At 45.1% G+C, this 14435-nt stretch overlaps 1 protein-coding gene across 3 annotated transcripts in view; it reads right to left on the reverse strand.

Moving 5' to 3' along the window:
* Nucleotides 1-5896: 5896 nt before the first annotated feature.
* The window catches only part of LOC307218843 (cysteine-rich protein 2), a 50683-nt gene continuing 42144 nt past the window's right edge, over nt 5897-14435 (reverse strand). For all 3 annotated transcript variants that reach the window (XM_079981771.1, XM_079981773.1, XM_079981772.1), the window contains exons 5-8: nt 13530-13598; nt 12096-12190; nt 7550-7607; nt 5897-7074 (exon numbers count right to left, since the gene is read on the reverse strand). In XM_079981771.1, coding sequence (XP_079837897.1) covers nt 7007-7074; nt 7550-7607; nt 12096-12190; nt 13530-13598 — 290 coding nt within the window. In that variant the 3' untranslated portion in view covers nt 5897-7006. The remainder of the gene's footprint in view (nt 7075-7549; nt 7608-12095; nt 12191-13529; nt 13599-14435) is intronic.

Below are 14435 nucleotides of genomic sequence, written 5' to 3' on the forward strand. Positions count from 1 at the left end.
CCAAGCTCAATCCAAAACAATGGCTGAGATCAGGAGGCTCCACCCATCTGTCTTCATGTAGGGCAATAAAGTACGACCACATATTACACGGTATTAAACTTCTTTGGATCCAGGCAAGGTTTCCTGTGCACAGTTCTGGTTAACTCCCCTAAAAAGGGGCATTGTAGGAGTTGGAAAGTGTTCAGAAAAGGGCAGTGAAAATCATCAAGGGAGCCGCTCCCCTATGAAGTTTGTTCGCAGCATTTGGGACTTGTTAGTATAGATAAAAGGTGCCCAAGAAGTGACATGATAGAAGTTTATACAAGTATGCATGGCATGGAGAAAGTGGATAGAGAATTTTTCTCTGTAACAGTAGAACTCATGGACATCCAATGAAGCTGAATGTTCAGAGATTCAGGGCAGATAAAAGAAAGGGCTTCTTCACACAGTGCAGGGTTAAAACTGGAATTCGCTCCCACAGGAGGCAGGGAGGCTAAATTAATTTCTTAACCCTAGCTAAGTTTCTACTTTCCCCACACATACTAAGTTTTGTTTTTCTTTTAGAAAAGCACTTGAACAGCGACAGAGGCGCCAGCTCAAAAGGGCGATGGCGGGGACGACATCTCGCGTGATGTCAGGACATTGGGCAGAGCTGAATGCAGCAGTGGCAGCGTGGCAGCGTGGGTTCAATGGCTGGCAGTTGTTCCTCCTCCTCTTGCTGCTGCTGCTGCCACACTGTCAGGGCTGCTCTGACCCTCCTTCTCCACCCACGGATTTCTTTGGACATGAGGAGGGGCAAAAAGGGCTCTGTCCCCAGTAGTTGGTGCCCCTGAACAGAGCAATTATACAATGCACATGAAAGTTTATACCCAGAACAAACTTAGTTGGTCTCTAAGATGCTACTGGACATTTTTTAATTTTTTGTTTCTACCCAGGTTTGAGTTTAACTTCGTGAGCAACTGTGTTACTTTCTGCTGGCCATCAAAGCAAAATTCCCTTAGCAGACTGGCTTGTCAGACAGTTAAGTGCAGCACAGAATCAGGATTCCTTGTACACAAAGCAGCATTCCAGAAATACATCTGCTGGTTCTTGGGAACGCCTTATCTTTTGTTAGCCCCCCCCCCCAGTGGATACAGTCAAAAGCACTGGGGGAGTCCTCGACTGACTAGTCCTGTCTTAATTTTGACATGCACTCCCTACTTCTTTTATAAAGGGAAAGAAAACTATTCAGGAAAGGAAGATTCAAAAACCAGGTGGAAGGGAATCGGCCTGGATTTTACAAACCGATGAACTAATCAGTGATCTGTTTTAATTTCTCTGTAGGTTTTATGGTATTATTCTTGTAAACAGCTTTGTTTTTTGCGGTATACACATATATTTATAAAATACATAACTAAATGTTGCACAGGTGACATGTAGGCTGTATCTGCCAGTATTTGTAAGCTGAAACTCAAATTTCTTGCTTGAGTATTAGAAGCTGTGCAGCAACCAACCTTTTGTTTGGAGTCTGTTTCTGGTCTTTTATGCAATCACAGCATGAGCATGAGGTTGTTGTGATCCTAAGCTCTCCCAGAAGCAAAGCAGAAAGAAAAACAATGTCACTGGAAACAAAAGCTACATGGCAACAGGTACCGTAACTCCCACAGCAAACAGGTAACTCCCACCTCCACCACAATCAACATTCACCAAGTTATTCCCCATAATGCTGTCATATGAACTGTGTAGGTTTGCAAATGACACCAACTTATTTAGGATGGCGAAAACTCATATGAACTATGAATACCTCTTCTAACTGAGTGAATGGACAACAAAACAACAAAGAAACAAACTTTTTTTTTAATTGAGGGGGTTCTTTTGTGTATTTTTCAATGATTACATTCCATTTTTTGTGAATGTGCAGATATTTTTTACAACTGTTTGTTTTAAATGCTATGGGGTGGCAGAGAGAAGATGGAACTGCTCAACACCTGTGTTGCCTCTGCCTTCACTCCAAAGGAAAGCAATGCCCAACCTGGTGATAAGAGAATAAAAGGTGTAAGGAGGGAGCTGCAGCCCAAGAAAGGAAAAGAGGTGCTACTTTAAAGGAATTCAGATCTCCAGGGCCTGATGAGCTGCAAGCAAGGGTTCTAAAGAAGCTTGCAGATGGAATCTCAGAACCTGTGTCTATAACCTTTGAGAATTTTAGGACAAGTGAGGTCCCTGTAGACTGGAGGCAGACAATGTCCCTATCTTCAAAAGCAGGGTGGAGGCAGGGAGACCTAGGTAACTACCAACCAGTCAGCTTGACTTTGGTGTCTGGAAAGGTCTTAGAACAGATAGTTCAACAGTCGGTCTGTGAGCACTTAGAAAAAGATGCTGTGATTACTAAGACCCAGCATGGGTTTCTCAAAAATAAGTCATGCCAGACTAATATCATTTCTTTTTTTTTTTGATGGAGTTACAAGCTTCGTAGGTAAGGGGAATGCTGTGTATCTTGATTTCACTAAGGCTTTTGGTAAAGTCCCTCATGATAAAGGGACTGCTGAAATTTGGGTTGGACAAGGTAACTGTTAGGTGAATTTGTAGCTGGTTGACTGATCAAACCCACTAAGGCTCACTAACAGTTCCTCTTCATCCTTGGAAAAAGTGACACATGGAGAGCCACAAGGTTCTATCCTGGGCCCATTTTTGTTTATAAATGACATGGATGAAAGAATTGAGAGGGTGCTCATTCAATCTGCAGATAACACCCATCTGGGTCGGGTAGCCAGTGCTACAGAAAACAGAATCAGGATTCAAGATGATCTTAACAGATTGGAGAACTCGCCAAAAACTAACAGGAATTTCAATAGGGACAAATGGCAGGTTCTGCACTTAGGAAGCATGTAAGACGGGAGACAACTGGCTGGCCAGTAGTTCATGTGAAAAGGATCTACAGATTTTAGTGGACCACAGGCTTAACATGAGTCAACAATATGGTGCAGCACCAAAAAAGGCAATGTTATTCTTTTGGACAAAGAGGTTCAACATTCATTCATTCATTTATTGATTTTATATACTGCCCTATAGCCGGAGGTCTCATGGCAGTTCACAATAAAAACCACAATATATAACATCAAAAATAAAAATAATTCAATACCCCCCCCCCGTAAAAAAGAGTCACCTTTTAAAGGGTATAGGATGTTGATCTATCAAGCAAAGGCCTGGTTAAAAAGGAATGTTTTTGCCTGGCGCCTAAAGGTGTATAATGAAGGCGCCAGTCAAACTTCCCTGGGGAGAGCATTCCACAGATGGGGGGGAGCCACTGCAGAGAAGGCCCGTTTTCATGTTGCCACCCTTCGGATCTCTCAAGGAGTCTGGTGTCTTTATGATTTAGGGTTGATTTACACACACAGGTTATATGTGTCTAGATGCAGTGGCGCAGCACAGCTGACTAGCACCTGGCCCCCCATCTGTCTCTAGATAGAGTGAGTGCAGAGCATTCACATCCCAAGTGTCCTGTTCCTCCCATTGCTCACATTCCAAGAGCCCCCCAAACTTCATGTCTGGTGCACTCCGCAGCATAAAACAGCCTCCCCGCCTCAGGCTCTGCCAACCCCCACCCCCACCTAGGCAGCCTGCAAAAGTTGTGCCTTTCGCCTGTCCACTTACCTCATCCTGTACTGCAGTTCTGCCCCTCCCTCTTGAAATCCTGGGCTTTTGTCTCCATCTCTCCCCTCAGGGAGGGGCTTTCCTCATTTTCAGTCTGGCAAGTGAGTCTCCATTAACGGGCCTGCTTAATGGGTTAATGGCTGAGCCAATCTAGTGATTAAATCTTCTTGTTCTGCCAGGCAGTTTTCTGGACACAGAAAAACTGGTTTAAACTGCAGGCTCCCCACTAAATCCAGGAATTTAGGGGAGTCTTTCCACTGTAAACTTATAAGAGGATAGTTTTAATATTTTTTTTCTGGGGCTCTGATATTTGCACTTTTAATTTTCACATCATGCTGAGTTTGCTGCTTGACTGTTCTTTGCTCTAGTCAAACTGCTAATTCTATAGTTTATAACAGTTGAGGAGAGCTGGGTACTTGTCTCACGGTATCTAATGGGCAGAGGGACATAGGAGAATTTGGCTAGCCAGCTGAATGCCAGCCTCTTTTCTGCTTTTCCCCACAGCAACAGTAACTCAAATTGCCTTGCTACGTTCTCATACATGCAGTGTCGGCCCACTCGTGAGGCAAGGTGAGGCGACTGCCTCAGATGGCAGGATCCACAGGGGCAGCAGACCCCAGTCTAGATCTTTATTCTCCCCTTGTTCCTGATGTAGATTTTTCCTGGCGGGCAGAGGGGTGCCATTTTGGGTTCATTTCAGGTGCCAAAATGTCTTGTGCTGGCCCTGCCCAAATACCATGACCATTTGGGACTTTATCAAGGATTAAAATGCCAGTGTAACCTACAAAATGAATACACTGTGGGACTGCAGGCTGTAACATGGGCTGTGGGATACTGAATTGATTGTCTGGGAGAGGGTCACTGAGTGACTGTTGGGTGGGAAGGCATTTCTGGAGTAGAGCAACTAGATCTCTCTGCTAGCCTCCCCCCTGCCATCTATCCAAGGCGGTGACTGGAGAGAATGATTGCAGTGGGGTTGCCTGTGGAACTGCTGCCTGCAACTGCAATGTGATGCATGTCCCACAATCTGTCAGATGCTGGCTTACCCTGGAGCAAACTGAGCAAAAGCTTGCTTGGTGGGGAAGAATGACTGGAATGAGGTCACTGCAAGTGAGGCTGTGCCTCTGCCCTTCCTGTCCCACATGCCCCTGCTTCCTGACCTGACAAGTCCAAGATGAACAGCGAGAGCTAAAGGGCTCTTTCCTGGAGGCTCTCAGCTGGTGTCTCTGCCGACTTCCAGCCAGGTTGGACTGTCTTGACTGCAGCTGCTGCTTTTTCTTCTATTAAAAAAATGAAGTCTATGCAGCAGAGTGAAGAGATGTGGATGACCCAGAAAGTCTACATCTGCCTCTAGTGGACATATAATCCTTTGGGAGTACGACCACCCCATCTCTAGGATTGTATTCTGGAATTCTATTCTCCTTGTTGGTTTTACAATAGTCTTTTCTTTGTGCCCATTTTCTGTCTCCTGCGAACAACTTGAGAGCTATCCATACAGTGTCAGTGTTTTGGAGAGAGGCATCCCTAAATTTCTGTTTGTAAGGAGGAAGATTAAACCAGCCCTCTTTTTATTTTATTTTATTTTTAAATTTTAAATTTAAATTTATTTTTTTTATAAAAAAATACTCTTAAGGAGGACATGATTGTCTTAGACACCTTTTGTTGTATTGTATTTATTTTCCAATCCACATTTTTATTTTAAAGGGGAGCTTTATGCTTTTATACCATAAACTGTTGATCCCCCCCCCCCCGCATTCCTTTTGTTTCTGTTAGGTTAATATTTTAACCAAGAGGAAGGAATGAACAGGTAATGTGTAATGGATTGATTGTCTGCTTTCTAACAGCCATCCTTCCACCACCTAGCGGGAGTCCCAGAAAAAGGCTACTTTGTGTAGTTCTCTTAGCTCTTCCAGCTCCGTCTGATGGGGGAAATATACTATTATGATAGTTTCATTTTTAAAATTCAGATGGCTTTATGGAAAAATAATTTTTCTTGTTTGCAGTAAACACTTTAGGAGTTAAGGGTTCGTTTGATTAGTGTTTTATTTCCTCCCAGGAATCAAATGAGCCAACTTTTTGTCCTCACACTTTTAGAAGAAAAGGCCCTTGTGTATACCAGTCTTCAGGGGTCTCTGGGTATGAGACTGCATTTTTTGTCATCCGTTGAAGGGGAGCCAGGACAAAACATCACTAGCCGTGCCTCTGAGGCCAAAAAACAGTTTCAAGGTTGGCATGAAAAGCCCTTCCCTCTCCACATAAACAAAGGCTCCAACTGAACTGCACAAACTGTTTGCCAAATGCCTTTATTGTCAGCAAAAGTTAGACGAGGCAGTTTGGGATAAAGAAGGTGGTCTGCAATTTGGGTAATGCAGGCTTTGCAAAGCGGATTGATTAATTCAGCCTCTGACCCCCAACCCCCCGCGGCTGGTGCTGGCTGTGTCTTTGGCTAATAGCCCAGGCTATGGAAAGGGCAAGCCATTCTCCAAAGCAAAAAGCAAATCACTATCTAGTTATGAATAAACCTCAAACACTCAGGGGGGCACACCCACAATGGGATACTTTGCAAGTAACCAGAGTCCCCTCCTTCCCCACCCCCACAGCAACAGACACAATGTACCCCTCACATTTAAACTTATCAGCCAAAAAGGGACAAATGCATCCTTTGGCAGATGGCCTACACAGGTCTCCGAAGGCCTTCACCTCCTCTCCCAAGTCATGACAAAAGCCCTCTCCTGGGCTCACAAGCCCACAGATTCCGTCCAGAGATGAGATTTCAAGTGGGAGCAACACAGCTCTGGCCAAGCATGCAGGAGTCCAGGTCAGCCGGCAGATGGAGCCAGCTGCTGCATTTGCTCCCAGGATGGCTGAGTCTTCGCCTGCTAGACGATAGCTGGGGCTGTTTGGAATCTAGATGCTATACCAGCAGCCCCAGAAGAAGATGGCTCAAAAAATGAAGCAAATCCCCTGCTTTGCTCAGCTTGTCCTACCCTCTCTAGGCAGGCAGCCATTAAATGACCCACACTAAGCTGGAGCGATATTTGGCTGCAGAATGTCCCTGGAATAAAGCCTGGTTTGTGTGACTGCAAGCAGCCATGTGAGGACAGCTCAGGCCATTGCCCAGGACACACTTGACGGATGAAGGGAAAAGGAAAGGAGGACCCAGGGGAGAGAGGCGGCTCTCTGTAGCATAGCCTTTGTTATAAAAACAGAGGAGGGAATAGAACGCCAGCCTGACCCAGGGAGGAGACAGCAGGGCAAGCACAGCTACGTCATCCGCTCTTGTGACAGGGCCAAGCCAGGAGTTGATTTCACTACATCTAAACACACACGGAGATTAGTCTAAGAGAACGGAGTGGAAGTGGGCTGAGCAGGAAGCGGAGATGGAGAGAAGGAGCTCTCAAGGCTGGTCTTTTGCTTCAGAGTCTTGATCATAGATGTAACTTCCGACAGCACCTGTGTTCACACCTGCAAAAACAGCAGAAGCATCAATGGAGGAAGATGGTTGAAAGCAGAGAGGCCCAGTTAACACCCAGCAGGCAGAAGAGGAAAGCAGAATGCACAACTTTCTGTGCTAAATTTCTTTTCTGCTTCAAATGGTGTTGCTCCTCCCACTTGGAGCAAGAGGAGTACGCAGATCTGACTTGTAACTGCCATCCCATGTGAGAAAGAAAGCCTCTCTCTGTTTGGGGACATAGCACAGCACTGACTAACTTCAAAAATACTCCATGTACATGGGCAATGATGTTTAAGTTTGAGATCAAACTGGTATCTATTATTATTATTATTATTATTATTATTATTATTATTATTATTATCTTCTCATTGTATTTTCTTTTAATTATCTCTTACCACATCAGTTTATGTCAGGCCTGCTAACCTTCTTGTCTCTTGTTTAACAACCGAGTTCCAGAAAATCCATCTGTCCCAATATCAGACTCACCTTTTGGTCCAAAGAGGATCCCATAGCATGGCTTGTGGCAATAGGGCTGTCCATCATGCTGGAGGGAAGGAAAATGGGAGAGAAATACATTGCTGTAAACCATAAGACTAGTCTCTCCACCACTGGAAGGCTTATTTGGATGGCCAACTATTGCATGACCAAGGAGCCTTTCCTACTGGCCAGTAACAGGTATGTGTGGAAGTGCTGGGGGAAGGGAGAGGCAGGGGTCTTTCTCAAAGACCCCTCCCAAAAGCAGATGCTGGCCAAGGATCCAACTTGGCCCATGTGGCACCGATCATAGTGAAATGCTGAATCTCCCTGCCTGGAAATGACCTTGTGCCTAAGGACAAGGGCAACCCAAAAGGCTTGGGCCTGCCTCTGTTGTGGCTGGTACCCAAGGATTCTGCATGTCTGAGATCTCATAGGCCAAAGCCATTAATATGAAGCAGTGGTATACTGTGCCTGAACAACATGGGAGCTTTCGCATCCAGAGCTGGAACTCTCTGGCTGTGTCTCCATTATGCCTTTATAGCCCATTTGAAACATGTTTCCCCTTCAAACAATTCTAGGTACTGTGGTTTGTTATGGATTGCTGGGAATGGTAACTGTCAGGGGTAAACTAAATTGCCCAGAATCCTTTGGAGACAGAATGAGATTTAAATGTACAGTGTGTATAGCCACTAGGAACAGTGCAGAACTGCAATTTCCCCCTCCTATTCTATTTATTTATATTCTGCCTTTCTCCTTAACATGAATTCAAAGAGGCATACAGATAAAACAGAAACAGCTAAAAACACCCGGGGGGGGGGGAATTAACATACAGATAATTACAATTTTTAAAAAATCGCAGTCATTTCCTTTAAAACAGGCAGCTCCAGTTGGAGCTTCTGAACCGTTTTCATAGGAACTCATTTTCACGTGGAACTCATTACAAGAACCCAAACAGGATCTAGCCACGGCGTGTATCACAGTGGCCCAAGTCAAGATCTCCACAAAGAGGCACACCTGGCAACTAACTCTGCCACTGCACTTCCAGCCACCTCAGAGACCTGGGCTTCCACACTCAGGGCTGAGTCCAGGAGCACACACAAAATGCAAACTGGTGTTTTCAGGGGGGGGGGGTGGCCCCATCCAGCACAGGCTTCCTATTGTCTGTTCTGCCTTCACAGTGACCAAGAGCACCTCTGTCTTGTCTGGATTAAGTTTCAATTTGTTCACCCTCATCCAGTCCATTACTGATGACAGACACCAGTTTAGAACCAAGACACTTCCTTGGAAAGCTGAAAAAGGAGAAATAGAGCTGGGTGTCATCAGCATACCGGAGATACCAAACTCCCAAACTCTCCCAGCAGTTTCATATAAATGGTAAATAGCAAAGGGGACAAAGCCAAACCCCGAGAGACCCCCAGGTCAACGTCTCAGATGCTGTGGGGCACCTGGGCCCTTCTTTGCTTGCTCCTTTTGCATACATACAGCTGCTCTTTGGACACAGAAGAATGCAGCTTGTTTGCTTTTCAGAGCAGTAGCAGAGGAAGCCGTGCATGCCAAAACCAACTTGAGTTCATAGGGGAAGAGCTGCAGCCAGGATTTCTGGCTACAAAGCAGGGCTCATCATCAAATTGCTGTATCAGTTAGCAAACAGGCAGCTAAACATACAAGGTTCAGTCTGCCTCTAGGTTTATAACTTCTCACAGTTCTCACATTGCATTTTTCCTTCTAGAAGATGAAATGCTATGTCAAAAAAGCACTTTACACACATGAAGAACATATAAATGTTATCTGGCTCTGGAAGTGTATGCTGGGAATCCACAACAACTGTATGAAGTGGCTCAAGAGAACCTAAACAGGAGGGAGTGTTTAATATTCCAGAGCAGACAAAGGACTATGCTCTGTGCAGGTCACAGGGATTAGAAGTACACTATGAGAAGTCACAGTCATTAAGGCAGGATGACTCCAATGTCAGAGGAGATGGAGTGGACCTTTTCTGAAAGGTGAGCAAAACCCCTCTCTAAACTGGACTGATACATACTGATACGTAAGCTCTTCACAACGATAAATTGGTGGAGTGGATGGAAAGAGAGCATATTCTATCAGAAGCTCAAGCTGGTTTTAGAGCAAAGCGTTCAACTATAGACCAGGCCCTTGTCCTTCAACACCTGGCAGACAAATACTCTAGAAAAGGGGGGTCTTTATATGCAGCTTTTGTCGATTTTAAATCGGCTTTTGATCTAATACCAAGGGACAGACTCTGGGAAAAGCTTGGCGCTACAAACATAGATAAACGCTTATTACGCCTTATCCGTGGTCTATACGAAAACACCAGGGTGAGGGTAAGATGCGATCGGTCAGGCCATCTAACTAAAGAAATTCAAACGCACTATGGGGTTAAACAAGGATGTGTCCTCGCGCCAACGCTATTTAATTTTTATATCAACTCTCTAGCAGTAAATATGGCGAAAGAAAATGCCCACCCTCCCAAACTGGCAGGTTTGCCCCTCCCGGTGCTTCTGTATGCGGACGACGCAGTCCTACTCTCCCTTTCCTGTGTTGGCTTGAGGAAGCTTTTGAGATCACTTGCTGACTATTGTCAAGCGGAACAACTATCAATAAATTACAGCAAATCTAAAATTATGGTGTTCTCAAAAAAAAGAAGGAAACACAAATGGAGAATTAATGGTCAACCTATTGACCAGGTAGCAACTTTCAAATACCTGGGAATAACTTTTCAGGAAAGGGTCTCGTGGCACCAACAGATGAAAAACGCCATTGCCAACGCAGGAAGGGCCAGTAAAGCCCTTACAAGATTCTTTCATGGGAAAGGGGGAAAATACGTTCCGGCGGCCTCCCAGGTTTTTGCTGCAAAAATACTCCCACAACTCACTTATGGATCCCAGGTCTGCAGTTTTAAAAATTTTGCGCCTATGGAGGCATTTCAAACAAAATTCTATCGGTGTTTATTGGGGATCCCCCCTTGCGTATCTAATATAGCTGTCCGCTTAGAAGTTGGACAACCACCCGTTAACGCACGGCTGTGGATTCTAAAGATACACTACTGGTTAAAACTTATTTTTTCCCCGGCCGGTTTGGCTCCCTTAACACTCTTAGACACCTTTCATTCTACCTGGAAAGCTTCCCTGTTTGAAAAGATAAGAAGCTTGGGATTCTCCCCGCAGATCTTAATAGCGGCAGGATATGAGAGTGCCAGAAGTCAAGTGCTCCAACGCATTAGGGACATAGAGCTGCAATGTCATATGGGCCAAATGGATAAACATGCCACAATTAGAGACTTTGGGAGAGGGTTCTCACCCGCAAATTATCTGGCTGATTTACAAATACCTAAGTACAGACACTCCTTTACCCTGGCCAGATTCAACGTTCTGCCCTCTGCCCTGTTGTTAGGCAGATATGAGGGCAAACCATATGAGTCACGTGTTTGCCCATGTGGCTCATCGGAAGTGGAAACAAGTCTGCATGTATTGCTGCACTGTAGTTATTACGAGGACTTACGTCTGACCTTTATTGCCCCAGTTCTACAAAAGCTTAAAAATAAACCAGAACTCCTATGTATGAGAGCCTTGGTAGAAGATAAGGTCCCTGAAATTACGATCAATGTTGCCAAATTCTGTGTAGCCGCTATTAGGCGCAGGAAACAAGAGCTTTCCAATGTCAATATGCAGGTGAAGGCAAATATTTAATTTTATTTATGCTGTCTAATTTTAAATTGTTGTTATGACCTAATCTGTATTGAAATTGTCCTTTGTTCTTCTGGTGTTATCTTTTGCTGACTAGCTGTACGAGTTAATCTGGTCTGTGACCGTTTAATAAACTTTGAATGCTCTTCACAACTAAGTTTGGAATAAACCAATGCCACATTAATCTGCCACTGGTAAAAGTCAATTAATCAGAGCCTCTTCCTCATTATCTTTATGTAACAAGCATTTCTTGCTAATGGTTTTTACCGATTCTCAGAGGCCTTTCACTACCATGATATTTTGGAAGTGCACATGTGAAGTTGCTCAAAACCATAGATCACTCCAGGATACATTTTGTGTGTACCTGCTTATCTCAAAGCATGTCATTAACCCAATCCTCAGGTTGTAAGCCATTTCCCAAACTTCTGGTGGCATTCTCACAGGCAAATGATTCTGTGTTTTTACTAAAACCATGACCCGTAACAATGCATTTCTAGTGACTGTGTTGCTATTATGGTGAGTGGTTTGAAATTTGTAGTGTACAACCTTTTATGAATTGAAAACAACACCTATCCCTTAGAGTAGCAAAATCTCCATAAGAAAATGCACATAGAGAGAGATTCTATTGGATTGATGTGCGGGGAGGGGGGCAGTGTTTTCTCAGTATCCTTCACCAATATTACTTCTAGATAAGGAGAAAGCCATTCAGAAAAAAATGAAACTATCATACAAAAATTGTGAATATTCACTTTGTGACAATTTTATCAAGCACTACATGTCTTTTAAATGTGCAAAATATCTGCCCAACCCAGAGACACCTGTGTTAGAATGCAGTGTTTGCACCCAAGCCTTACCTCAGCGTGGCCTCCGGGGATCAGAGTCTTTCCACAGCGCTCACAGCGCAGGCAGGGGCGGTGCCAGTCCTTGCCCAGTGAAGTCACTTTCTCAGCTAGAACAGACAAGAAGTGGCATGCAAATTTGCAAGTCAATCTGTCCTCATGGCAACTTATGCCACTTGTGCCTCACAGAAAACCATCAGACAAAAAAATCCTCCAGAGATCAGACAAACCACATCCAAAGCAAGAATCTCAATGCAACATTCTGGCCACAATTCCGCATCCTCAGAATCTCAGCTCCCCTTTTCCTTTAAAGCAAGTTTTCACCCAGTCTGGGTGAAATGAAAGGCTTGCACATTTAGGGCAAAATCCCCAAAGCTAGAAGGAGGCTCAGTTCCATGGACTGAGAGATGAGGCCACAGTGCTCTTCATAGCTTCTTGCCCCTCACAGAAGCAGAACAAATACTGCATACAGCAATGCAAATCTTTATGATTTATATAGGGCACAGAATTCAACTTTTCTAGGTGCAGAATCCTTGTTACTTTGTTCCGTTCAGTCCTGTGTACAAGGGTCAGCAGGAATTCCATCCCCTTATGCACATCAATAGTCCCATTAGAAATTGCCCCACTTTTCTAACAGAGTGAGCATGCTACTTAAGTATAAATCTAGAAATTGTAGCCAGTCACTGGACCGATCAGTTCTCTGCCAAAAACTTCCAAGAACAGACCTGGTGGAACTTGCTCCATTTGGCCATTCTTTGCTCTGGCACAACTCTATAGGCCAAGGTAGAACTTGGTGTGTACCCTTACAGACTGGAGTCTTAGCAGACTGGAATGACCCTTAAATCCTTTGTTTCTTTAGCCACCAGCACACACAAACCCACTCCCTACTATGAAATCAGGATGTCAGGAACATAGCCCCCCAGAGTGCAGGGGATGAGTTAGACTCAGAGATTGAACTAGGGACCAACTTTGCAGAGAACTGCCTGTCAGAATCAAGAAAGGGCAGTTCAACCCCCCTTTTTGGAGAAGACTCTATTAGCTCTTAAGGAGAGAAAGAGTTGGAAAGCAGTCAAAGTGTTGCTAGGCAATCAGCAGATAAGCAGAGGTCTGAGTCTGGGTTGAGTGAGTGAGCAGGAGGGGGGAGGTCAGCCTCTCAGTCCTCAATCCAGGCATTTGGATAAAATCAGAAGGCAACGGAAGAGCAAGAGGGGAAAGGCAGGAGTCTGGCGTCCTTCCTGTTGTGGAAGGGGCGAGATTTCAGGCTGACCAACAAACGTAAATGCGAACAGGCGAGAAGCTGGGCCCTGGATGTGTCTTTTTGTAAATATACCTACAAAGAACTGCCAGAGAGTCATTTCTGGCTTGGTGATGCTGGTTTCATCCAGCTGCAACATTTCACTGTATTTCCGAAGCCAAGGTGGGGCAGTTGCAGGACAGGCCAATACTCACCAAAGTAGACCTTCTTAGAGCAGCGTGGGCAGATGTTTGGCTCCCCAGTGAAGGTGGTAATGCTGGTAGCTGAAACACAAATGGGAAGGCATGAATTCTCCAAAATGTTCAGCTCCAACCTCAAGAACTGGATCTGACAGACCTTGATCCTCTTCAGCCAACCAGCTCTGAATACAGCTTCCAAGGAGGAGCCATCATACTGGACAACACCACACCTATTCTCCTGGAAGGACACAATCATCTTGTGGCACTGAGGTAGACATCCTCTCTTGTGGAGCTGTGTGAAGAGTCATTTTTGGCTGATGAGGTCAAAAGCCTTTGTCAGGTCTAGGAAGTCGATGCACAAGGGGTGTCTCTGCTCTCAGCACTTCTCCTATAGCTGACACAGTGAGAAATCTCACCTGTGGCTCCGAGAAGCTGCCAGCATGTGACAGCAGCCGCACCCCAGGAAACGATATTGACTGCCCGGCTTAACCAGGTGAAGGAACCAAATACGGGCTCTGGCAGACTAAGCGGACAAGAGTGGGTCCAATGGTAAAGAAGGCGGTTTCTGCCCGTGCTGTGGACATAAGTGAGGGGCAGATGGGGCTTGTCACCCTGGAAAGGGAGCCCATCCAGGAGACGGAAAACTCTGATACTAACCCTCTGCTGCGTTGTGGGGTATCTTTAGGAGAAGAAAAGGCTAAGGAGTAAACCCTAAATAAATCCAGAGTTGAGTCCTTAAGATGGTCAGATGGCACACTGTACGCCTCCTTCTGGCAACTCCTGCAGCCAAGCTGGTGCCAAATGTCTTGCTCTGCTTTCCTCTGGACCATGTCAGCCAGTGAGGCCGAGAGGGGGCAGCCCTCATTTGGGCAGCCCTGGACCTCCAGACACACTGCCCAGGCTTGTGCTGCAGGGAGGTCA

The sequence above is a fragment of the Podarcis cretensis genome (assembly GCF_951804945.1).
Source record: "Podarcis cretensis genome assembly, chromosome: 6".
Taxonomy (NCBI): domain Eukaryota; kingdom Metazoa; phylum Chordata; class Lepidosauria; order Squamata; family Lacertidae; genus Podarcis; species Podarcis cretensis.